The sequence below is a fragment of the Mesocricetus auratus genome, unplaced genomic scaffold (genome assembly GCF_017639785.1).
Source record: "Mesocricetus auratus isolate SY011 unplaced genomic scaffold, BCM_Maur_2.0 Super-Scaffold_100025, whole genome shotgun sequence".
Taxonomy (NCBI): domain Eukaryota; kingdom Metazoa; phylum Chordata; class Mammalia; order Rodentia; family Cricetidae; genus Mesocricetus; species Mesocricetus auratus.
The window spans coordinates 27,669,217-27,694,306 of record NW_024429206.1 but is presented as its reverse complement, the minus strand read 5'-3'; the positions used below and the strand labels follow the sequence as shown (position 1 = coordinate 27,694,306).

Below are 25,090 nucleotides of genomic sequence, written 5' to 3'. Positions count from 1 at the left end.
TGCCCAAAGAATGCTTGCCTGAGATAACCTTCCTGTTAAGTCATAAGCTATCATTTAACTTCCTCATCCTTTATGATGTTTGCCTAACTCCCCGATTCAGTTTTTCCCTTTTAAAACCCCCAGACTGCAGCTACTAGGGGTCGATCTCCTCGGCCCCTGCGAGGGTCATGAGCTCGGCCCCAGTGCACTGGTTCCCCGAATAAACCTCGTGTGCTTGCAGCAAGAACGGTCTCTCTTGAATCATTGGGGCGTCGGCTTATCCCGAGACTTGAGTGGGGGTCTCCCCATCTGGGGGTCTTTCACCTGCAGAGCACTTCCGGATGCCAACAGAAAGGATAAGAATGGCCTGGCAGCAGATGCTATTCCTTCAAGCGTCCCGGTTTTTGATCATCAAAACCCTGGGCCCCTATGATCCAAAATCTCCCTCCTCCCATATGGCAGTGCCGAGGCTCCGGGTGACTCCTCGGCCTTGTTTCTCATGTTGGGAAATACCATTGACAGTTACGAAACTGTGTGCCTAATATCCCTGACAAGCCCATCCTAGGAGATCTTTATGAGGGACCAGCTGGGTTCAGGGCAGGGAAAGGGAAAAGATTGTGTCCTTGGCTTTAAGGAGACAGAAGGCAGCAGCAGCGAGGTTCTCAGTTATGGGGCTACAACACTTCACAACAATCCAAGGCCAAGGGCTAAGGATATAAACGAAGACAAAGACAGCAGCTCATTCTGACAAGGGGAATGGCGTTTATTTTAGGACCCTTATATACCAAAGGCAGGCATGGTGGGAAAACACCAAGGTCAGAAGCCTGTATTCCCAGGGCCCTCCAGCAAAAGGTGGGCCCAAAACAGGAATTAGCAGCTAGACAATAGGGATGGACAGAAAACCGGAACTTGCACGAAGGCCTTACTGGGAGGAGGGAACGAGAAGTGTTTTGCTAGAAGCTCCTAGTCACAAACAGGTCAGCAGACCCCCATGGGGGAAGGATACATCATTCCCACAGCCTGCACATGGTAGGAAAAGGCCAGAAAGACACTAGAGCTGGGCGTCCTCTGAAGACCCTGCCTGGGCTTGAGCAGCTCGGCTGGTACAACGCTTGCCTAGCACGCGTGAGGAGCCCCAGCATCACGTACACTGGGTGTGGTGGTGGATGCTCGTAATCCCAGCACAGGGGGAAAAGGGGGTGTTCATGGTCATCCTCGGCTACGTAGCCTGAGCTAGGCAAGACCTCCATCTACAAAACAAACCAGCGAAAGACTCTGGCGACAAAGGAAACGGGTCACCTGCCCCCTCTTCTAAGTAAACTGCATGCAAAACCAATGTATCCCAAAGACCCTGTGCCTTCAGGTCCTCAGGGAACAATGGACATAGCTGTGTCAGCAGAGTCTATAGAACTAAGAGAAGTCACAGGAGCTGAGAGCCTGGCTGAATCAAGGGATCTGAGGACCATGGGGACAGTGAGGAAGGCTGTCTGAAAAAGCAGATATGAGAGAGGGTGGGCTGTTTAACTGCCTGCAGGCTAGCGTGGAGGAGGCAATCAGTGCCAGGAATCTAAGGAAATGGGAAGTCACCTCTACATGTGCCACTCCGGGAGACTGATGCCACTTCCTCTGGTACAATCATGCCTTTCTGGCCTTCAGGGAACTGATGGAGCCTTGTCATGGGAACAGTAGGATGACGCTCCTACAGAACCAGTCCTGGGGCCACCACAGCCTCTGCCCCCACCTCTCACATCTCACCCTAGTCACAGGCCAGCTGTGTCCACTCTCAGAGATGTCCCTGTGGTTATGTGGGACTGGGAAGAGGGGCCTGATATGTGGACAGGTGACTGGTCTAGGAGCCAGCCAGCCTGTCCTTTCCGCCCTGAGAGAGAGTTCATCCTTCAGAATGGGTCCAGCCCAACCTTTCCCTGTCCTTCCTATTCACTTTCCAGAGTGACAGTCTTGCCTTCTGCCCACACCCGCCTGTGGGCGAAGGCTCCTGTGATCTGGGTTGTCCTTTCTGTCCCTGCAGTGGCTTCAGATTTCTTCCCAGGAAACTCAGCAGAATCAAACAGAGAAAGACTGTTTGGGGTCAACCAACCAGCACCCCTCTCTGGTGTCCAGGGCGGCTCCATCGAGATCCCCTTCTCCTCCTACTTCCCCTGGGAGTTGACCAACGATCCACAGATGAGGGTTTTCTGGAAATGGAAGCACTTCCATGGGGGAATTTATCTACAACTCCTCCCCGCATTTCATACATGAGCATTTCAAGAACCGTCTGGTATTGAATTGGACACAGCCTCAGACATCCGGAGTCCTCAGAATCCTGGACTTGAAGGAGGAGGACCAGACAGTGTACTTCTGCCGAGTTCATCTGAACACAAGAGAAGGCACGGAGAGCTGGCAGTCGATTCCTGGGACCAACCTTACCATCATCCGTGGTGAGCCTCCTGTCTCTGATTTTGATGCCTCTGGCTTCCTTGTCCACTAGAAGTCTCCTCAGGATCAACAACTCTTGAGCTTTCTTTCATATTCCTTTCCCTTGCTTCTGCCAACATGACCTTTCCCTTGTAGTCATGACAAGCCTTTGCTGCCTCTGGCCTTGTCCGTCATTCTCTTCTCAGACAGAAACCCACCCCACTCTCTAGGCCTTAGCACATGCTGTCCCCTCCAGATCATCCCGCTTTGTTCCAAACATCTGGCTGACTTTATCTCACAGAGATCTGCCTGCCTCTGCTTCTAGGGCTAAGATCACACAGCTCTTTCTATGGACACTGGGAGCAATCTCAGGTTCTAACTAACTTCTTAGCAGCAACCACTGTAGACGGACTGGAACATTTCTCCATGTTACACTTGTCTATGACAAAACCAACTGTATTTCTAGGGTTTAATTATCTGTGACCAAATGAAAATCTGAGGACAACCACCAGGACAGGTGGGGAGCATGCATTTGAGTTGCACAGGTGGGGAGCGTGCATTCCAGTTGCTCTCCTAGAGTCTCAGCCTTTGTTCCCCTCTCTGTATGGACTTCTAAGACCTGTTCCCATCCCACATCCCACAGAGGAGACAAGGTGTGACCGTCACCCCATCCCTCCCTCACACAGGGAGGATCTGCTCACTCTCTTCTCTCTCCAGCTGTCAGCACCATGCAGAGTCCCTCCATCGTCACCCCTGACGTCACCACAGCTGGCCTGGAGGACACAGAGGGCCAGAGGAATCCTTCACTCGTGAGCCTGGGAGCCACGGTCGGGGTGGTGGTGGCCACGGCTGTGCTCATAACCCCCGTCTGTGTCTTGACGATCTTCCTCTGCTGGAAGCGAAGGTAAGTGGTCCAGGACAGGCCCTCACCCGAGCTCCCTGAGTTCTCTCAGCTGTGGGGATGGAGAGGGAGGAGCTTGTGCAGGGAAAAGTAAAGAGAACAGGAGGACAGGATGGAGGCTGAATCTGGGAAAGAGGATAAAATGAAGGAAATCAAGGGGCGCAGCGTTCAGAGACAGCATCTCTCAGGAAGTGAAACCTGTGTAACGAGGCAACTGTTGGAAATACGGCATAAAAAGGGAATTTAAGACCACAGTGTGTTACAGTCCTAGGAAAGGAAAAGAAGTGTTTAGGTAGAACCCTCACTACTGTAGCCTAAAAACAAAACACCGCTGAGAGAAAGTATTTGAGAACCGGGGAGATGGCTCACTTGGCAAAGTGTTTGACCGCGAACTTGCACATGGGTTCCAGTCCAGGACCCACATGGAAAGTTGGCCACGGTGGCAGACACGTAAACCGGCAGAGACGGTGGGATCCTGAGCCTCACTGTGCAGCCAGCCTAGCTCATCAGTGACAGGCAAGTCAATGGCGTGTGCAGAACTTTTGCCCATGGCTGTTCTCATCCATCCACATGTGTGTACACATGTGCAAATGTACACATACATACACATGCTGCCCAAAAGCAAAATTCAAAAATTTGGCAAATATTAATACATGTAAGGCTACCTATTATTTGCAAAATGGAAAAATTTAGACATATACACTCTAAAAATTCAATGCAATCCTTATTCAACTTCCAGTTGCAGTTTTGTAGAGAGAAATGAATTATCTTCCAAAATTCATAAGGATTCTAAGAAAAATGGGGACAAAGTGGGAAACTTCTCTAATTCTGGAAATGGGAAAGTACAGAGGGGACTAGGAGTTCAAGGCCATCAGTAGTTTCCACGAGCCCAGGCTCAAAAACAAGAGTCAAGTGCAGACTGGGTTCAGAGCAGATTTAAATCCATGGTAAGAAGAAGACTACAGTTAGGAACAAAGACGCATAGATGGTGGAATGTGATGGGAACACAGACATGTGTCCCACGGTTTCAGAAGGCTCAGCCCTCCAGTGAGGGATCTGAGCTGGAGAGCAGCGGCCTCACACACAGCACAAGTCAGACTGGGATTCGAACCCTGAGGCTGAACCTGCAGGGTGGCAGCAGCCTACACTCACAGGGGAAGCTAGAGAGAAGTCTCCAGGGAGGCATGGTGAGTGCAGAGCAGGGGAAGCAGGGAAGGGACAGGAAGGAGTTCAAGGCAGGGGGAGGGAAGTAAACAGAGAGGGCATGGACAAGGGACCCTGGACACAGCTGTCCCCTGCTTGGCTGTGCTGTGCAGGAGGACAGCTGAGGACTGGCCTCAGGCCCTGGTGACTCTCATCCCGTCCCTGAATGGCTGCTGCAGAGCTATGTGCTGCCCTGGGCCCCTAATGCTGTCTGAACACAGAGAGCAGTGAGAGGCAGAGGGAGGGTCAGCATGGCTGCCTCACTGACACTGTCTCTTCTCCTGCAGGCCAGCAGCCTAAAGCCCAAACCCCAGCCAGGTGAGCGCCCGTCATCCCAGGGAGCAGGCGTGGTGGCTTGCATAAGAATGGCCCCATAGGCTCAAGGATTCACATACTATGTCACCAGCAATGGCACATGGGGATGTATGGCCTTGATGGAATAGGTGTGTCCCCATTGCAGGAAGTGGGTCACTGGGGGTGGGCTTTGGCATTTCAAATGCTCGCCAGGACCAGAGTCTTCCTCCCCCTTCCCGCTGCCTCCCTCCGATCTGGGTGTCGACTGCTCAGCTCCTCAGCACCACGTCTCCCGTGGACCACCAGGCTTCCCACCATGATGACAATGGACTAAGCCTCTGACACTGCTAGCCAGCCCCAATTAAATGTTTTCCTTTGTAAGAGCTGCCGTGGTCATAGTGTCTCTCCACAGCAATGGTCTTTGTCAGACAGGCTGTTTGGGGAAGTTTGTTGTAATGTCCCAACCCGCAGGACATTCAACGTGGGTCTGGTAGGCACCTAGGAGAAAGATGAGAACAGGAGATACAAAAGAATGGACGCCAAGACAGGAGTCTGATCAAGGCGACAACTTTATTTCATCCCAAAGGGATTTATATCGGGGAAGGGAGGAGGGGAAGAATGGGGGTGTGCTGCAGCTGCAGTGAGCCTGGCGGAGCGAAGGTCAGGGGGAGGGGTGACCCTCTGTGCTGCCTGGAAACCTAATTCACAGGGCAAAAGGTAGGGGGTAGAACCTCTGCCAGGTAACCTGACAGTAGGTCCTTACTTTATCTGTCTCCATCTCTCCTATGTCCTCGCCTAACTCCTGGAGGAATTGGGGCTTTCTGTTGAGCTAATCTTTAACTGCTGATTAAGCTCAGGCCTGTTTCTGGAATTTAGCAGAGGTAGCAGTGTGGTCCAGAGTCACGTACTCTCTATGAGGATTGGGTCACATCTTCTCTTATGAGTACGTGAGGCAGCCGTATCTGGTTGATGGCCGGGGGACCCAGAGAACAGGCTCAACATTTGCTGTTTCTGTCTGAACCATCCAATTCCAGAAACTTCCCTGGAATAACCCACAGTGCAGGCCCCAAGTGTCCTGACTCAGCAAATAACCTCATTAATGAAAACTTCCCATCTGTCTACACCTCCTGTCAAAGGCAGGTCTGAATGCCGTGTGGCAAATGCTTTACTAACTAAATCATCTCTTAAGCTCTACAGCATGATACTTACAGCAAAGTTCCCCAAACATTCTGTCTTAGTCAAAGTTCTATTGCTATTAGTAGACACCATGACCATGGCAACTTATTAAAAAGGAAAACATTCAATTGGGGCTGGCTTTGAGTTGCAAAGGGGTAGTCCTTTATCATCATGGCAGAGAGCATGGTTGCATGTAGACAGACATAGTGCAGGAACAGTAGGTAAGAGTTCTACATCCGGATATGCAGCCAGCAGGCAGAGACACTGTGCCTGGCGTGAGCATTGGAGGTACCAAATCCCACCTCCCATGACCAACTTCTTCTCTCAAGGCCACACCTACTCCATCAAGGCCACACCTCTATGTGTCACTGTCAGGTGACCAAGCATGAAAATCCTTGAGCCTACAGGGAAATTTATATTCAACCCACCAACGGCCCCACAGGCGCTCACCTGGCTGGGGTTTGGGCTTTAGGCTGCTGGCCTGCAGGAGAAGAGACAGTGTCAGTGAGGCAGCCATGCTGACCCTCCCTCTGCCTCTCACTGCTCTCTGTGTTCAGACAGCATTAGGGGCCCAGGGCAGCACACAGCTCTGCAGCAGCCATTCAGGGACGGGAAGAGAGTCACCAGGGCCTGAGGCCAGTCCTCAGCTGTCCTCCTGCACAGCACAGCCAATCAGGGGACAGCTGTGTCCAGGGTCCCTTGTCCATGCCCTCTCCCTTTACTTCCCTCCCCCTGCCTTGAACTCCTGTCCCTTCCCTGCTTCCCCTGCTCTGCACTCACCCCCCCCCATCACCTTTGCCTGCCTGGAACTGGCTCTCCCACCTCTCAGTTACTCCTCTCACCTTTTAGAGGCTGAGCCCTTCTGAACCCTGGGCACCTCCCATACCTGATTCTCCTACAGATGCTTTAAACAAAGATCTGAAACCTGGCTGTAAAACCCCAGATAGTTGACTTAGGGGACTCTCAACCTTGTCCCTTGTTCTCTTTAGGCCCTAAAAAGAAATTTAAGGCTCCCAAAAGCAAGGCCTCAGCTACCACCTTACTTGAGGAGAAAGAAATTAAAATTGTGTCCAAGTGCCCGACCCCACCAGCTGTCCATGGGGCTTGTCCATTGGGAAAGGAAGGTGCTGGACCTCAGGAGCCCCTGACACGGGAGGCAGCACTCTTCCCCCCTGAAGATGATGGTTCCAGTGACCTGGACTTGGAGCAACTCATGGAAGACATTGGAGAGCCAGAGGAGAGAGGGGATTCGCAGCAGAGGGACGGCTCAGAGGGGTTCCTGGCAGCCCTCTTTGAGGAGTAGTGTGTTCTGCTACTCCTACTGTTTGATAGAGGAGGGGTCTCTGAGGGCCAGAAGTCAAGGGTCACAATTGATGTCCCTTAGTTAGATTCATTTAGGCAAATTCTGTAGATCTTTTTATTCTTGAGAGACAGGCCTAGGAAGTTAGAAAAGGGAACTGGGAGTTTCTCAGTTTCTGTGAGTTCAAACTCCCTGACAAGTGAATTTCTGTCTCTGGCCATGGGTGTCTGTGACCCTGAGCTTCTGTCTCTGGCTGTGGTATCAGTGGAGTCTTCCTACTAGAAGCAGAGGTGACTCTGAGGTGGCCGCCCAGACCCACTCATTTGGTCCTTAGGATGGAGTACACAGTCTCCTCCTGGGGGCTCCCGTGGACAGGCTGGCAGGGCGGTGTTCCTGGGGAGGCCGGGCTTGAGAGGGCGATGGAGGCATACACGATGTTATCCTGGGGACAAGAGGTCAGAGGCAGCAGTGCAGCCGCGTGTCTGCCCCACCCACACCACCGCCTCCACCCTTCTGCCCCTTCAACACCTTCACTTCCCCCAGACCTGAGTCTCAGTTGCTCACCTTGGGGTTCCCCCTGGGGTCCTTATATTGCCCTAGAGAAAAAGGAATGCAGAACTCTGAAGTCAAGCCTTGTGACAGGAAGGACAAGGATGGCTGGGAGTTCCAACAGTGAGGCGAGGACCTTGTTTACATGGGAGGGACAGGGAGAAGGAGGGAAAGACGAAAATACTGAGGGAACGCTCATGGAAGTGTGGGGTCTTGGGAGAAGATGTCAGAGCCGAGTGTGGAAACAAGAAGCTGGCAGGATTTACCTTCAGGTTCGACGTTCTGGTGTGTCTCGGTGTTTTCAATGAGTTCCCTGCATAAGAACGAGATGGGTAACACATTAGCAGCTGGACCAGAAAGAATGGAGCCATCAGGTGCTGGCCTGGAGACGCGGCTCAGCTAGGAAAGGGCTCGTCACACAGACAGAAGTCCTGACTTCAGACCACATAAAGCTGCATGCTGGAGACGCAGAGACAGGCAGATGAGTCCCCGGAGTTCAGACCAGTGCAAGACCCTGTCTCAAAAGCAAAAGCCCAAACAAAAGAAAACCAAAACCACAAAACCCAAGATGGGTCTGGAGAAATGACATAGTGGGGGTAGTCCATGCCATTAAGAGTGACAAGCCAGATTTCATCACAGGGACCCACAGGGTGGAAGGAAAGAGACAGCTCTCTGAAGTTGTCCTCTGACATCCACATTGTGCCATGAAAAGCTCATGGTCACATACATATATACACACGCACACACAAACAATGTGATAAAACAGTGGACGGCCCCTGAGAACTAACACACACACACACACACACACACACACACACACACACACACACACACACACACGCACGCACACACGCATGCCCCTACACCAGGAGCTGAGCCAAGATGAGCATGATGGTGTTAGTCCCTCTCTGGAAGAGCATGAGAGGCCATGGGTAAGGAGGCCTGGCCGAGGGCTCTTAGCACTACCTGATGTGAGTTATTCTAGGAAATCCTGCACTGGCAGCAACAGAGACCAGAGACAGGGAGAAGTAACTCTATCCTCTCTCACTACCGTGGTTAAAACTAGAAGACAGCAGAGTTTCAGGTCCTCTGGGAAGGCGCTCAGCTGACTTGGCGGGAGAAGCGCCCTGAGATCAGCCTGGAGGAAGAGCATCTGGCCAAAGAAGCCACCGGCAGATGAAAGGGGGAGGAAGCTGGGGAGGCAGGGTGGCTACGAGAGGGCTTGCTTGGTGTGCACAAGGCCCAGGGTTCTGTCCCCAGCACCGCATAACCAGGTATGGAGTGATGCCTGTCACCCCAACAGCTGGGAGGTGGAGGCAAGAGATCAGAAGTTCAGGGCTAGCCTTGGCTACATAGTGAGCTCGAGGCCAGGCTGGTCTGCATGAGACCCTGTCTCAGACAATAGGGGTCAGAACAGGAGGACTCCGAGCAGGCCGTGTGCAACAGGGAAAAGAAAAGCAGAGAGAAGCAGAGAGGTTGGCAGGTGAGGAGAGCAGGGCAGGAGGAACAGAAGACGAGGACGTGGGATTCCTGGGGGAGCGGGGCTCACTGACCACGGAGAAACAGAGGAGAGGTAAAGAGGGGAGGGCTGGTTGTCCCGGCAGAGGTCCAAGGACCCCAGTGTCACAGCGAGGGGAGCTTAGGAAATGGAAGGAGAGAGGGAGACAGAACCTGAGGGACCTGGGGGTGGGCTGCCCTGGGAAGGAGACTCCCTGAGACCCCTGTGCGCTCCCTCAGGGTCTGAGGCTGGTGACATTGAGGAGCCTGATGTCACCGAGGACAAGGAGGAAGCCGACCCGATGAGTCAGGGTGGGCGACGTAGGAGCCCTGCGTGTGGTTTTTAAAATTTTTTTTCATGTTATTCAAGGGGCTGGAGAGATTTTGCAGTGGTTAAGAGCACGGGCTGCTCTTGCAGAGGACCCGGATGGCGCTCACCTGGCTGGGGTTTCGGCTTTCGCTGTCTGTCCTGTGGGAAAGACACAGTGTCAGTGTGACAGCCATGCTGATTTCCATCTGCCTCTGAGCTGTCCTCTGTGTTCAGACCACCTCAGAGGACAGGGGACAAAGACACTGCCCAGACGCTCAGAGTCTGGAACTACCTGTGCTGGGCTGCGGTCCTGCACAGCAACCCCTCCCCCAAACCTCTGCTAGGTCCATGCCCACCCTTCTCCTTTGTGCCCTTCCCTTCCCTTAGGTCCCCTCACCCCACACCTGCTCAGTCTGCTCCACACTTACCCTCCTTCCTGCCTGCACCTTAGGAACAGCCTCTTCCTGGGTTACATTTTACTCCGATAGTCTGTTTTTCTTGGCGCACACTGTGCTGTTTTAATTATTTACGGTATGATAAGGGGTGTGGCACAGCTTGTGTGCAGGTCAGAGGACAACTGTAGGAGACTGGTTCCCTCCATCACGTGGCTCCCAGGCTTGGAAACTGAGAGCTTTTTCCCCCTGAGGGCCACTTCAACTTAAATAAAAGAAAATCTATTATCTATCTATGTATCTACGTATGTATGTATGTATGTATGTATGTATGTATGTATGTATGTATCTATCTATCTATCTATCTATGTATCTATGTAGCTACTGTAGCTTTTGTTTTGAATTTTAAAGTTAATTTGCACCTATTTTGGGTAGATACCCATAGAGCAGACGCCTGTGGATTCAGGAGAGAGCTTCCCATTCGCCTGGAGCTGGAGTTACAGGCGGTTGTCAACTGCCTGACTGGGTGCTGGGAGCAGAGCTCAGGTCCTGCAGGAGCAGCCAGTGCTCTTAGCTGCTGAGCCACCCGGCCAGCCTCCTATTGCAGCTTTAAACACTCTGGGACCAGGCAGTGGGGGGCTCCATTATTGGTCACTTTTTGTTGTTACTTTTATTGTTTTTTCTACTCATTGTGTCTTGTTTTGCCTTTGAGAGTGAGTGTCAATTGGAGAAGATGAGTATGTTTTGCACAGTATGTGAGACTGCGAATGCCACCTGTGTTCCCATGTGCAAGGGGGCAGAAGAGAGGGCAGGGCACCTGAAGCAAGGCTTGCAGCAGGTTGTGAGTTGCTCTGTGTGGGTGCTGGGACCTGAACTTGGGTCCTGTGCAAGAGCAGCAGCCAGTGGTCTTAACCTGGACCATCTCTCTCTCTGTCTTTTGACTCATGAATACACTTGGTTGTTGTTTCTGTTTGCTTGGTTGCTTGTTTTCGGGACAGATCTGTCAGATCCGCACAGGCACTTCAACTCGGTCCCCACTCTGCTGGTCAGCCTTCCCCTGTGGGGTTTGGATGGAGAGTCTCCCACAGGCTCACCTAGTTGGCCTTTGGTCATATGGGGAGGAGTGGAACATGTAGGAGGTGCAGCCTCCTGGAGGAGCTGTGTGTCCTGGGGGTGTCTGGAGGACTGAGTGCCCCTCCTCACTTCCGGTTTTCTCTCTGTGTTTTCTGCATGTGGTTGAAGCTGTGGCTGCAGTGTCCCCCATTACTAACCTTCCTCAGGGACCGCAAGCCAAAAGGAACTCTGTCTTCCACAAGTGACTTCTGATCTCCGTGTTTTATCACAGCCGTGGGAGAGTTACCACCATTACACACCTCAAACACTTCCTCCTCCTGCCCCACAAGGCTTGGTGGTTTCCTCAAGGAGTGTCTCAACAGACAAGCCTTGTCCTGTTCCCTGTTCCCTGCATCAGTGTGATCACTGAGTCTTTGTGTGGTTCAGGTCTCCTGCAACCTAGGATGACCTTGAAGTCCTCATGCTCCAGGCGGCACCTTGCACACACTGGAGTTACAGACGCCCACTGGGTAATCACAGAGTTGAAACTTTTGCCTCGACATTTTCCTGGTTCTGGCCATTCGTTTCCATGTGTAGCCCTACTATGATGAAGTGACACAGCGTGGCCACAACTGTCTGTTCTCTACACCCTCAGACTGCGATGTTACCATCCAGCTGCTGCTCAGAGACCCACAGCTAAGCTCTGAGCTGAACTCCTGGAATCCAGTTGTAGACAAGGAGCAGTGATGAGCAAAGGGGTCAAGACCATGCTGGGCAAACCCACGGAAACCGCTGAGCTGAGCGAGTGGGAGCTCCTGGACTCTGTCTCGACTGACGGCTGGGGACTAGCCTGAATGTGGGTGTCGGTTGGGGGCTTGGGCAGTCTGTAGGGAGGCTGGGAGTGGAACCAGTATTTATCTCTAGTGTTTGAGCTGGCTTTTAGGAGACCATTCCCTATGGAGGGATAGTCTCTCAGCCTACAGGGGGGAGGGCCTCGGTCCTGCCCCAAAAGACGTGACAGACTTTGTTGATCCCCTTGGGAAGTCTCAGCATCTCTTAGGAGTGGAGGGGGAGTTGGGATGGGGAGATGGTGGGGTGAGTGGGAGGAGGGGAGGGAGAGGGAACTGGGATTCTTATGTAAATTAAGATTGTTTTTTATTTAAGTTAAATAATTAAAAAAAAAGAATCCAGCTACCTCCCTCCCCCTCCCATGTGCGCTGATTGAGGTGTGGCCACCACTGGCTGTCAGGGTTTTATTTTCGATAGTATCATAGGTATCTATTTACCGTGCGTGAGTGTGCACGTGCCATGGGTGCGTGAGTTAGGGGAAACGTCCAGTGGTCAGTTCGTCCCTTCGGCCGTATCTGCCCCGAGCACCTCCAGTGTCCTGCCCTCCTGGGCCATCGAATGCCCTGGCTGTCAGTATTTATTCTCTGACACTGTGTTATGTTTCTTCCTCTGAGAGTCCTCTGGCCACCTCCCCTGACCTTGTCCGTCCACACCACAGCTCCTCAGAGACGAACACTCAGTCCTTAGGGTTCCTCCCCATTGCCTTGTAGCTGCTGGGAAACCCGATGCTCTTACTTATCCTCCCTCTTCAAGCCAGACTGTGGGGAGTTGGGCAATACAGCTGAGCTGAGGAAACTTCCGGTCCCCTCTGCTTTCCCCTCCCCGGCTTTCTCCAGGGCAGGCCCTTTCTCCTTTGTAAACCAAAGGGGTGGACTGATGAGGAATGACTAAGTCAACAGAGAAGAACTGAGTCTGACGGGACTGTGTGGTTCATGATATTAACCCTGCAGAAGCCTCACTTGAGGAACCGGCTTAAAGCAGAATGGAGTGGGGTTAGCAGTGCAGGCCTGCAGACCACACCAAATCCATAGCAACCAAACAAAGACCCAGCTACCCTAAGCAGAAGCCTCAGAGCCGTCCTGACCCAAGAGGAGGCCACAGGGATCTGCCCTGGGGAGACCAAAGGCCACCCTTAGCTTCTCTCCTCAAAAGCTGCCCACCTTGTTTTGTGTGTTAAAGACAGGGTCTCTCACTGGGAGGGGAGGCTCGCCAATCAGTCTAGCATGGCTGGCCATGCATCCTCAGGGATCACCCTGTCTAACCTCCTCAGCACTGGGTTACAGGGATCATGGTGATGGGACCTCAAGCTTGGGTGACAAGCACTTACTGACTGAGCTGTCTCCCGAGCCCTAGGATCTGCACAGTGAACAGTCACCTTGGATGACTGTGGTGTAGACAGTCCTGAGGAAACACTCAGGAGGTGTGATGGGGTGCAGTGTGGACCACTTACCTTTCCTTCTCTTCATCCTGATGAACACTATCAATCCCAAAACCCCAGCCAGCAGTGCAGCAGCGGCCACTGCCACCCCAACTCCGGTTCCCTGACCCAGGACCATCGTGCCGTCTGTGGTCGTGAGGGCATTTGTCGTGAGTGCAGAGGGCACAGTGGTGAGGCTTGGAGAGGTGGTCTTGGGGGCTGGGAAGAGACAAAACAGTCAGCATGAAATCCCCTGGCAGGAGAGAAGATGTTCTGAAGACGCCCCTGCGGCATCTGTGCCCATCAGACTAATGCAGCAAGGGCTCCAAGGACTGGAGTCTCCCAAGGAGTCTCACATTGCTTGGGAGTCAGGATTTCCTAGACTCAGTACAGGTTAAGTGAAGTTTATTTGGGTAGAATGCACTCATAGAAGAGGCGGGCACTGCCACAGGTTCCAGCTCCAAGGATCCTCCCAAGAGAGAGCTCTGGGGTCCGGCACCCCAGATCTAATCCTCCCTCCATCACTTCCTCACCTGTGGCCACTCTCAAATGGGCGTGTTCAGTGTACAGGAGTGGGCGGGGTGGATATCTCACTACAGTTGGAGGCTGGCAGAAGGGAAGGCTGAAGCTGGAGCCAGGCAGAGAAAGGATTGGCCTCCCAGAAAGGGAGTTCACACAGTTCTGACAACTCCTTAGATCAGCTCTCAGGAGAGCCTGGAGACCCAAGGATGGCTCACTGTGGGCGGGGCCATGAAGACCGGTGACTGCTTAGCTGTGCAATTTCTTGCTTCTACTCAAGCCTGAATCTCAGGTCAGGACTGTCAAAACCCCAAATACAGAGTTGCAGGTTGTTTCTGTTCCCAATCTGGCCGCGCTGAGTAAACCTCTGTCCCCTGCTTTTCACAGTGACAGGTCTCTTTCATTGTCCTGTTGAGGACAGATGGCCAAGGCTGGCTTGTGAGAGGTGCCGGGGTCCAGGCTCTGACCCTACACTCAACTAACAAGTGGTTCTTCTTGGATTGGGGGATGGATGGGCAAATGGACATGGCTATCTTGTCTCCTTTGTGGTATGTGGGATGGGCAACAGCTTTTAGAAGTTCACATAGGCAGAAGGGATCCAATGCTAGGCTAAGAATCAGGTGAGCCATGAGAAGTCTCTGTTTCGTGGTAGGCATGTCCTCAGACCCTCATGTCATCCCTTACAAAGAGCAATCTCTAAGTCACACAGATCAAAAACAGTCACTTTCTAGTAACATTTCTCATTAGAACATAAGTAGCTGTGGAGTGGACAACGCTGCCACCAAAGACACCAGTTATTGAATGAAAATCTCTGTGCCTGTGTGACTTCCCTATGGGTCATTGTTCAGCGAAGCTCAGGGTCCCCAAATACAACACAGACTATCTGCATTGCTCTTGGATGTCTACCATAACTGGATGGTAAGAACTATTGCTGAAGACACTGCTTCTTTTGATGCAGATATGATCAAAATGCATTGTATAAATGTATGAATGAAATATTTAATGGAGGACACAGATGTGCGCCTGAATGTGCGTGTGTGGCCAGAAGACATTTCTGGTGTCCTTTTGCAACAACCTCCACCTACTCCTCAGAGGCAGGCTCTCTCTATGAAATGGGGGCTCAAGTATCAGCCAGGCTGAAAGCCAACAAACTCAGAAATCCTCCTGCCTCCACCTCCTTGGAAGTGGTGTCACAGCACATGCAGGGACACCCAGCTGTCTACATGGGTGTTGGGATTTGAACTTTGGTCCTCACAATCACAAAGCTGGTTCTCTTAACCACTCCTAACATTTTTATAAAAGAGATACTATCTATGTAGTCTACAGTGGTCTTGGACTTTCTGTGTAGCTAATGACCATAAACTTTGGATCTCCTTGTCTCCACCTCCTGAGTCCTGGGATTACAGGTATGAACCACCGCCCTTTAAATAGTCTCCTTTAAGCTGACTTCAGTGTAGCACACCTGTAATGCCAGCATTCAAGAGGCAGAGACAGGTACATCTCTGTGAGTTGAAGACCCATCAAGTCTACATAGAAAGTCTAGACCAGCTAGGGATATGTAGTGAGACCATGTGTCAAAAAATCATTTTATTGCTAAAATGTGCATAATATAAGGTATATCATTTGAACTATACAATATATAGTCCATTAATTTACAGCACGTCTATTTTATGGAGCAGCCACCATTACTATTCAGTTACAGACCTTTTTTTTAACATGTAAAGGTTTTATTTATTGTAATTTTAAAAGAAATTGATACTATTATAAATGTTCTCTTTTAATTTCTAATATAGCAAACACTGAAACAACCATGTAAATGAGTTCTTAAGAGTCGTCAATGATTTTTATACATCTAAGGAGGTGATGAGACCTAAAAGGCTTGAGAACCACTATCCTTAGGTAAAACTCATACTTTATATTCACTGAAACAAATGTTAAAAACAAGCAACAAAAGGATCAAGCTGACCCAGCTTGACTGCCTGTCCAAACATATCTCAATGTTCTTAACTTTAGGACAGGAATGTTATTGGAGATGACAATCAAAGAAGTACTTCCACAAACAGACAACAATCCTAAGCACTAGCACACAATTATAAACTTCAAAATGCATGAGGCAAATCTGACAAGAAAGAATTGGACAAAGCCTTAACATTAACTGAATATTTCAACAATAATCTCTTTCCATGGCTGAAGCAAGAAATATACAGATGACTTGACAAACACTGGCAAACACAACAACCAGCTGGCCTGTCATTTATAGAATCAATTCTCACATGGCAGAATATACATTCTTTTCAAATACACAACGGTCATTTACCAAGATAAAGAAATTCTTCACATAATTTTGGCCCATGAAACATTAAAAAATATTGGCAATACACAATAAGTTCTCCAACTACAGTAAGAGAATCCAATAAGCAAAAGACAACTGAAAAATTTCCAAATACTTGAAAATGAACATATTTCTATACAGTCATAAGTCAAAGTTACAAGCGATATCTGAGAATATTTTGGACTAAATATTAACCAAAACAAAACATCAAAATTTGTGCAATACAGCTAAAACAGTGGTTAGAAATAGGAAAGGTCTACAATCAATTATCTAAACTTCTACTTTTAAAAGCTACAATAAAAATGAATTAAACCCAAAGTAGGAGAAATAAAGACAATTGCACCAATCACTGAGATAGAAAAAAAAACAAACAGTACAGAAAATCCATCAAAACTAAATGTTGCTCCTTTTTGAATGATCAATAAAAATGACGTGATAAAAAAGATATAACTCACCGATATTAAGAATAAAAGAGGGTATCTGACTACATCTCTTGTAGCCATTAAAAGAATATTAAGGGAATATTGTGAATAACATTATGCCAATAAATTCAACATTTAGATGAAATAAAACAAATTCCTTGAAAGGCACAAATTACCAAAACTGAAACAAGAAGAAATAGAAAATACACATATTAAAGAAATTAAGTCCATGCTTTAAAATTTCCCCACAAAGCAAATTCCAGTCCCAGACAGCTTCACTGATGATTATCAACCATTTAAGAACAAGATGGTACCAAGCTCATGTAAATGGAAGTCTGGTCTGGTGTAGACATGGTGACACACATCTAGCACTTGGGAGGCTGAGGCAAGAAAACAGTGAGTTTGAGGCCAGTCTGGGCTACATAATGATACCCTATTTCAAGCCCTCCTTCTCATCCCCTTCACCAAGAAAATGGAAGTCTATTACAGGAAGCAGCAAATTCTTCATACTGGGAACAGTTTCTAACATTCTCCCACTGAGAAGAAAGCTAAAACTTTACTTATAAATCTGGACTAGTATAGATACTTTATAATGAAAGAGAATGAATCCTCTTTCAGTAAAGTTAGCGGCTTGTCCATTTTTTCTAGAATTATCTCAAACCCACCCATTCCAGGAGCTAGGAGGGCATTTTCTAAGAACCCAATGTCTAGAACTCAGGTGAATTCTAAATATACTATTCCCAATATGTAACACAGGACTTCATACACTTTGCTTAATCATTTTACAGTCCATAAATTAGGGTTACTACTGTACCTATCACAAAGTAACCTTAAGAATGAGATTTGTAAAATATGCCTGGTTGACTTGAAAAATAATCACAGGAAACTGAAAAAAGTATATTTATACCCAATAAATTCTCTGTAAAGATTTCTATAGGATACTAGTTTATTTTATTAAATTGGGAATCTTAGCAAAAATACTGTAGGAAATTGTTTTCCATTCTTAATGACAAAAGTCAATTTTAATTGGTCTTGCTTGGTTTTTTCACATTTTCTAATACTTGTAGGCCACATAGTTATTATTGGGAACAGTAGAAAAGTCTAATCTGAGAAACAAATAATAGTTTCTCTGGCTGAAAAGTAAGGAGAAGCTAAAATAAACTTATTGTTCATTTCCTTTCATATGTTAATACAACCCTAAGATACTTCCTCAAATGTCCACACTTTTTTTGGAACATCATTTATAAACCACTCATCTACCTAAACAAAGATGGTCCTTAGAATATAAAGCCCTGTAATCCAGCACTAGAAAAAATTTAACTTACCAATCGGGCTATAGACACCCTGAATGTTGGACATGCCATGTGGAATCGGAGGATGGCAACATTAAAGACCTTGTCCTTAAAGTATAGAAAATGGAAGGTATAATACCCTTCCATATAGCCTGATGTTGTAGAAAATGTGGTGCAGCTTGTGTATTCGTATATCCGACCTGGGCTGATAATTGGAAATTCACCAACTACTCCAGGTCCTTGAACTTCTTCCACATCCCCTTTGGCATTCGTGATCCTCCAGTAGCGACTATCCAACTGACAGGCCTTCTCTGGAAGTGCATCTCGTGACATTTCAATCCTGATTCGGTACGTGAAGAAATAGTGTGGTGGGTGTACAGAGCTGAGTTCTGGTAGAAATGATGTTGACACTGAAACTGTAATATCTCCAGTTGTTGCTACACACTCTGGGTCATGAATGTATCTGAATATCTGGTCTCTGATGATGGGGAAACCACCTGATACAACATTGTTGACGTAGGATGTAAACCAGTCAGTAAAAGTAGCACCTATGATAAACATGTCAATAGCAGCAGGATTCCGAGCCATTTGGTCTGGACATTGGTAGAACACTTCGTTTTTATTTCGGCCCTCTGCAGCCTCCACAGCTATATACTGACTCAAGCCCGTATGTATGCAAAAGGTTAAAGGGAGACAGTATTTCAATCCCTGTCTCCGCTGAAATCCTCCGGCAGCAGTATCAACATCTAGTAAATCTTCAGAGCGATAGTGGTTTGACAGTGCCATACTTCCCAGCAACCCTGGAACCACTAACTTCTGCCCATTGTGAATCTGGTATGAACAGCGATAATCATCAGGGAGCTTGCAACCAATCTGTGCTTCCACAGCATCCAGGTCTTTCTCACAGGCACCGTCTTTCAGAGATAAAACCATCCGAGGACACCTGGGCTCCAAATACTTCTTGAGGTCATCCCAGGTCTTTTTAATAGCAGCATAATGGTCAATGTATCTTCTTACATCTGAGTAAGTATCTATGAAGAGAGATTTCCAGCATTGATTCTTCCGGGATTTCTCTTCCTCAGATATCAGCCAGTACTTTTTGCAATGTCTTTCTCCACAGTGGATCATGAGTTGATAGCTGGCTAAGTCTTCGACTGACATAGCCACAACTGATCAGGTCCCTGTAGTCCACGAAGGATAGGATGAGCAGAAGGGGGTTGGTGGGCAGCGACTCCAGGTTCAGCGGCCCCGTCTCGGCCTCCACGGCAGCCATCTTGCCCGGCCCCTACAGACCTTTTTTTTTTAAATAAAGAATTTCCTTTGTTGTCCTAATTTTAGCAGGGTGTGTAGGGAAATGTGTGTGTATATACATATATTCGTGTACACATATGTGTGTATGCATATGCATATGTATTAATATACATATATTACCTTCTTTCCCAGTTGTGCCAAAGAGGAACACAAAAAGCTAAGTTGTTGGACGTATAGGGGTTGAGTAACGACCGAGATGGAAACAGTCTCATCAGTCATTGATGTGGAGAAAACTAGAATCACAAAGAAAGTGCAGTCCCCAGAGGAGGAAAGGCAGGTGAGCATCTTAGAGATGGCTCAGTCCAGACAGCACTGGCCTTGTGTTCTGGTGAGTTATTTCGTCAATTTGACACAAGCTATGGTTATCTGGGAAGAGGAACCTCAGCTGAGAAAATGCCTGAATCGGATTCCCATAGGCAAGTCTGTAGGACATGCTCTTGCCTGGTGATTGATGTAGGAGCCCAGCTCACTGTGGGTGATGTCTGGGCAAGAGGTCCTGATGCTGTGACCAAAGCTGAGAGAGCTAGGAAAGGAAGCCAGAAAGCAGCACCTGTTACCTGGCTTGCACACCTAAGTCTACACAGACACATGCAGCGTAAACACTGACATGCACACACACACACACAGATGAAAAAGTAAAGAACCAGGCTTAATAACGCACCTGCTGTGACATTTGATTACCCAGAGCCCACATGAAAATGCAGCTGTGTTGAGCACTCCCTGCTGAGACAGGAGGCAGAGGTGGAGAATCAGGGAAGCTCTCTGGGCAGCCATGTTGGTCTCCATGGTGAGGAGACACAACAGGGGGACCCTGGCTCAAAGCAGGTTGGATGGAGAGCGCCCACTCCCAAAGTCCTCTGAACAAGATGCCCACATGTCTGTGCACACACAAACAGTAATGACAGGTAAAAAATGAAGTGACTGGGGAACAGAATGGCATAGACTGACCAGAAACGTGTTCTCTTCTATAAGAGAATTTAAAGTCCAGATCTGGGTTTGCACCAGGCCCCCTGAGTATACGTTATGGCTGTTTGCTGCTGTTGTTGTGGAGGTGGGTGTTTCTCTGACTCTTTTGCTGATCTTGGGACTCTTTCCTCCTATTGGGTACCTTGTCCAGCCAATCAGGATAGGAGGGCTTTTGCCTGGTCTTGTCGTATCCTGTATCCTGTTTTGTCCTGTCTGAGGTCATCTCTGAGAGTCCTGCTCTTTTCTGAAGAGGAACAGAGGGGAAGTGGATCTGGGGGAGAGGGGAGATGTGGGGGATGGAAGGAGTGAAGGGAGGGAAATTGTGGCTGGGATGCATTGTATGAGAGAAGAATCTATTTTCACTGCGAGGTGGCATAGAGGGAGAGGGAGAGATTTTTCTTAGATATGAAAGAGAAAAATACAAAGGAAAATATTATTAAATTTGTCTACAAATATGGAATTATGTAAAAAAAACCACAGGAATATTTTCCAAATACTTGTTGCAAATATTTCTCCTGTTGTGATTTCTTTACAATAACTGGGGACATTTTGTTTGGATAAATACAATCATTTTGAGGTGTGGATGTGTTTTCAGTGGTAGAATGCCTGCCCAGTGTGCAGAGACTCTGAGTCCCTTCTCAAGCACTGTAGACAGGAGTGACCACACCCATGTGATCCAGGACTCGGGAAGGAGAGGCTGGAGGGTCACGAGTTCAAGGTCATCCTCAGCTAACAGCAAGTTTGAGGACAGCCTGGGATACATAACATTTTGTGTTTAAAAATAGAAAAAAAAGAAAAGTCTTTTTGTCATTAATTTTAAAATTTAAAAACAATGGGTAGCAATGTTCAGTTAGTGAATTGATTTTAAAAATGCTGAAGGAAGACTTCATAAGGAAGTGAGGTGTAACTCATTTCAGAGCCCTTGTCTTGCCCTCATGTGGCCTGGGGGACCCTCTGAAGTCCTGCTAAATAAGACAGACACGGTGTGTCTGACTGAGGCAGAGAAAGGCGTGGCTGCCTGAAACTGATCTTCTACCAGGCATCTAATAGGTTACCGCAAGGGCTGGGAGAAACAGGAAAGGAGCGAGGAGGCTGGGGAGAGCAGAGACGTCAGAAGGGCCATCCAGGGAAGCGTGTGGAGACACAGGAACTGCAGACTTAAGGCTGCCAGGCCGCTTCTGCCTGTGACTTCACCCTGAACCAGCACGGGGGTGAAGACCAGGGGTGGTTTGCCAGCGGGAGGCAGGGGGATCTCACCTGGAAGGGACAAATCCTTCCATCACTGGCGCTGCTGAGATTGGTGATGTAATTAAGGATAACGGTTATTATCTGACTATCCATTTTATGTATTATTTTCTAAAACGGTGTTCCTTCCTCAGATCTCACACACCTTTTCTGTAACCCCATGGGAGACGGAGACGAGAGGATCATCAGTCTTCATAGCCCATCATCCTAATCCAAATCAGTAAACCAGGTCCAGTGCCTCACGGGATAAGGTGGGTCTTAAGAGAGGACAACCAGTGTTCACCTCTGGACTTCCTATGCACAACATAGAGTAATGCACACACACACACACACACACACACACACACACTGACACATAGACACACATGCTTATGCCACATGTACACACTCAACAATATCAAGTTAAAAGGCAGTCCAGCAATAGAGTGAACTGGGGCAAAGTCTACGTGTTCCTGGTTGAGAGACGCTTGGAGGTAGGGGGTCCCTTTCGAGTCCTGTTCGTCTACAGCATGACCTTGGGCAGGGGTTGAATTCTGCTGGTCTCCGTGTCTCTCTCTGTACAATGACCAGGCGGCTGGGTAATGCCCACACAGTGACGAGGCTGGGCCTGTGCGCACTCTGTGGAAGCTGCAGTTACAGCTGTCACGGGGGAGGTGGAATGACCAGAGGACAGGGTCACGGTGAGAACATGGGGTCTGTGTGGGAAGATGGGGTGCTGAGGAAGAGGAGAAGAGGAAATGGGAGGAGAAAGAGTAACTGGGGCAGGGAGAGGGGAGGGATGTGTCTTACAGCCTGGTGACGTAGGGACCCAGAGGACGGGTGCACACGGGGACCAGAAGGCACCTTCTGTGAAGGCACGGATTCGGTGTAAACCCAGATCTACTGAGACCCTGACTCAGGGCCAAGGGCAGGGGCTGCATCCCGGAGAGGCGGGGTTCACGTGGGTTCCTGGTCAGGAGGGTGGGGGGGCAGTGGTGCAGTTTGGAGAAAGGAGCAGGAGACTGGGCCACCTGGGAAGAGTGAGGCCTGGCAGTGGGGTGGGATCTGAGGGCACAGGGAGGGGCAGTTCAGAGAGAGCAGAGAAGCCCGAGGGTGATTGTGGGAAGAGAAAGATGAAGGCGGCAGAGCTCCGGGGAGGGGACAGAACACAGGAGAGGGACCAGTGACAGGCATCAGACACCTGAGATCTGCAGTAGCAGCTATGGTACGGGGAAGCCAGGGCCAGCAGAGCCTTACCCAGGATGTGCTCACCACGGGTGATGGTCACGTTGGTCCCAGGAATCGACTGAAATTCCTTCTTGCCTTCTCTTGAGTTCAGATGAACTCGGCAGAAGTACACTGTCTGGTCCTCCTCCTTCAAGTCCAGGATTCTGAGGACTCCGGATGTCTGAGGCTGCGTCCAGTTCAATACCAGACGGTTCTTGAAATGCTCATGTATGAAAGGCGGGGAGGAGTTGTAGATAAATTCCCCATGAAATTTCTTCCATCTCCAGAGAATCCTCATCTGTGGATCGTTGGCCAACTTCCAGGGGAAGTAGAAGGAGAAGGGGATCTCGATGGAGCCGCCCTGGACACCAGAGAGGTGTGCTGGTTGGTTGACCCAAAAGTCATTTACTCTGTTGGATCCTGCTGAAGGATGGGGAGAATCTGAAGTCACTGCTGGGTGGAAAGGACAACCCAGAGCCTCCTGAGCCATCACCCCAGGCACGTGTGAGACACAGGGCAGGACTGGTCAATGCCCCACTCACCGTCCCTAAGGGACAGGACAGACAGGGAAGGGTTGGGCTGGACCAACTCTGAGAATGAGCTCTCCTTGGGTCACAGAGGACAGGCTGTATCCTCTATCAGATGCCTGTGCTCATGACAGCCCCCTCTCCCCAGCCCACTGGTCTCCTGTGGTGAAGGCAGAGTCCCTGCTAGCAAGGTCCCACCACTCACCAGCCTGCAGACGTGATGCTGGCAGCAGCAGAAGCAGGAGCCCAGCCACGGCCTGGTTCCCTCCAGGAAATGAGAGCAGCAGAGCCATCAGGGAGAGGAACAGGCCCTGCGGAGGGACCCTGGGGTGCTCAGGACTCAGGAGAGAATCGGGGTGCAGAGGCACACAGCCCCGGGTCTTCTCATGAGGAAGACTGAGTGGGGGCAGGACATCCCCATCTCCACCTCCTGTGGCCAGCAACTTCCTTTATCGTCTGCCTTCTCCTTTCCCATGTTGCAGAAGACACGCCCTGTGGTCACTGAGAAGATGGCTGTGCCCTTGAGCCCAGCCCCATTCTGACAGGAAGATATGGAATTGGCCTCACAAAGCCAGGCTCAACTCTCTTACATATGGACCTCCTGTTGTGTGTAGTCATTTCTATTTCCTATGTTGTCTGTAACCACGGTTTCCTCACCTCCAGATTTCCTCCAACCTGCCCTCCCCTCCGCCTGATTCTCCTTATCTCTCCCACCACGCTGGGTGTCTGTGTCTCTGTAATAATCTCAGGCAGAGAAGTGCTCAGTTTCTGCTCACACAATGAGGAAGGAGGTGATGAGGGACACATTCAGTGCCCACCCTAGCATGGCGCCCTCACCATCGTCTGCTCTTTGCCCTCATCCTGCCTGTCAGGGACTCCTCCCAAGGCCCGGGGATAACCAGGGTCCAGTGGACACTCTCGGGCCCGGCTGCTCCCTGCTCCCAAGTCTGTGACGGCCCTGGGCTTCCTGGTGATCGTCTCCCTCACCTCCACACAGACTGCAAATGTACTGCAGTTTCTGAGGGTCCTTCTGCCTCGCAACAACCTCATCACAGGCGCAGAAGAGGATACCAAGCATCAGAGTCCCTGGCACATGTCACATGACTGCCTCATGCTGGTTTCCTGGACTTCAGCTCCATTGAGGTCTTGCTGTCTTCCACTCCACACTGCTTGCTCCACACTGCTTGCTCAGTGCAGCCTCTGAGCCCCCCTCAATAGTCAGGGATCTGCTGCTGGGCTCCACGAGGCCGTTCCCACAAGCACTTGAGTGTCCGTCTAGCTGTGGCTGTTCTAGAGCCTTCTTTGCCTGAAGTGGGTAAAGAGGGGTCAGAGCAGCCATGTGTCACTCTTGACGTAACCACAGGGACATCTCTGAGAGTGGACACAGCTGGCCTGTGACTGGGGTGAGGTGTGAGAGGTGGGGGCAGAGGCTGTGGTGGCCTCAGGGCTGGTTCTGTAGGAGGTCATCCCACAGTTAACAATGGCATGGCTCCATCAGTCCCCTGAAAGGCAGGAAGACAGGATTGTACCAGAGGAAATGGCATCATTCTCCCTGAGTGACACATGCGGAGGCACCTTCCCATTTCCTTAGATTCCCGGCATTGATTGCCTCCTCCATGCTTCCCCTCAGGTGACCATGCAGCCCGCCCTCTGTCATGTCTTTCTCTGGCTTCCTCACAGCCCCCATGGCCCTCAGATCCCTTGACCTGAGCCAGGCACAAATGCTCATGGCCTCAGTCCCAGTGCACGTGGACACACTTCTTCATCCCTGCATCCTGCCCTTGGAGTCAGGAGAGGGGATGAGCTCCAATTTTCCTGTGAGAAAGCCACTACCTTTTAGTAAATGTGTCCTCATACGACACAGGCGGGGCCTTGAACTTGTTATGTAGCCAAGGATGGCCTTGAACTGCATTCTCCTCACTGCCCTCCCAAGGG

The 25,090-nt window shown here is 49.8% G+C and overlaps 3 protein-coding genes across 3 annotated transcripts; 1 reads left to right on the top strand and 2 right to left on the bottom strand.

The window, feature by feature from the left end:
• The first annotated feature begins 1,356 nt into the window (after positions 1 to 1,356).
• On the top strand, positions 1,357 to 4,866 carry LOC101829460 (paired immunoglobulin-like type 2 receptor beta). Its single transcript, XM_040731638.1, is given in 5 exon segments — positions 1,357 to 1,370; positions 1,929 to 2,196; positions 2,198 to 2,417; positions 3,112 to 3,298; positions 4,786 to 4,866. Coding segments are annotated over 5 exon segments (702 nt in total). The 3' UTR covers positions 4,799 to 4,866.
• Positions 4,867 to 7,371: 2,505 nt separating this feature from the next.
• On the bottom strand, positions 7,372 to 23,553 carry LOC121133985 (paired immunoglobulin-like type 2 receptor alpha). The gene is made up of 7 exons (XM_040731456.1): positions 23,361 to 23,553; positions 22,659 to 23,051; positions 13,369 to 13,554; positions 9,753 to 9,783; positions 8,084 to 8,130; positions 7,833 to 7,864; positions 7,372 to 7,710 (listed from the first exon to the last, which is right to left on the bottom strand). The coding sequence occupies exons 1-7, from the start codon at positions 23,446 to 23,448 to the stop codon at positions 7,588 to 7,590; spliced, it is 900 nt and encodes a 299-aa protein (XP_040587390.1). The 5' UTR covers positions 23,449 to 23,553; the 3' UTR covers positions 7,372 to 7,587.
• LOC121133984 (F-box only protein 3-like) lies at positions 15,412 to 19,194 on the bottom strand. Its single transcript, XM_040731455.1, is given in 3 exon segments — positions 15,412 to 16,988; positions 17,934 to 19,010; positions 19,012 to 19,194. Coding segments are annotated over 3 exon segments (1,254 nt in total). The 5' UTR covers positions 19,174 to 19,194; the 3' UTR covers positions 15,412 to 16,973.
• Positions 23,554 to 25,090: the final 1,537 nt, after the last annotated feature.

Coding starts and splice junctions, on each gene's coding strand:
- LOC121133985 (XM_040731456.1), bottom strand. CDS start 23,448: ATGGCTCTGCTGCTCTCATTTCCTGGAGGGAACCAGGCCGTGGCTGGG. Junction 23,052..23,360: donor AGCATCACGTCTGCAGGCTG/GTGAGTGGTGGG, acceptor CCCATCCTTCAG/CAGGATCCAACAGAGTAAAT. Junction 8,131..9,752: donor AAAGCCGAAACCCCAGCCAG/GTGAGCGCCATC, acceptor GTTCTTATGCAG/GGAACTCATTGAAAACACCG.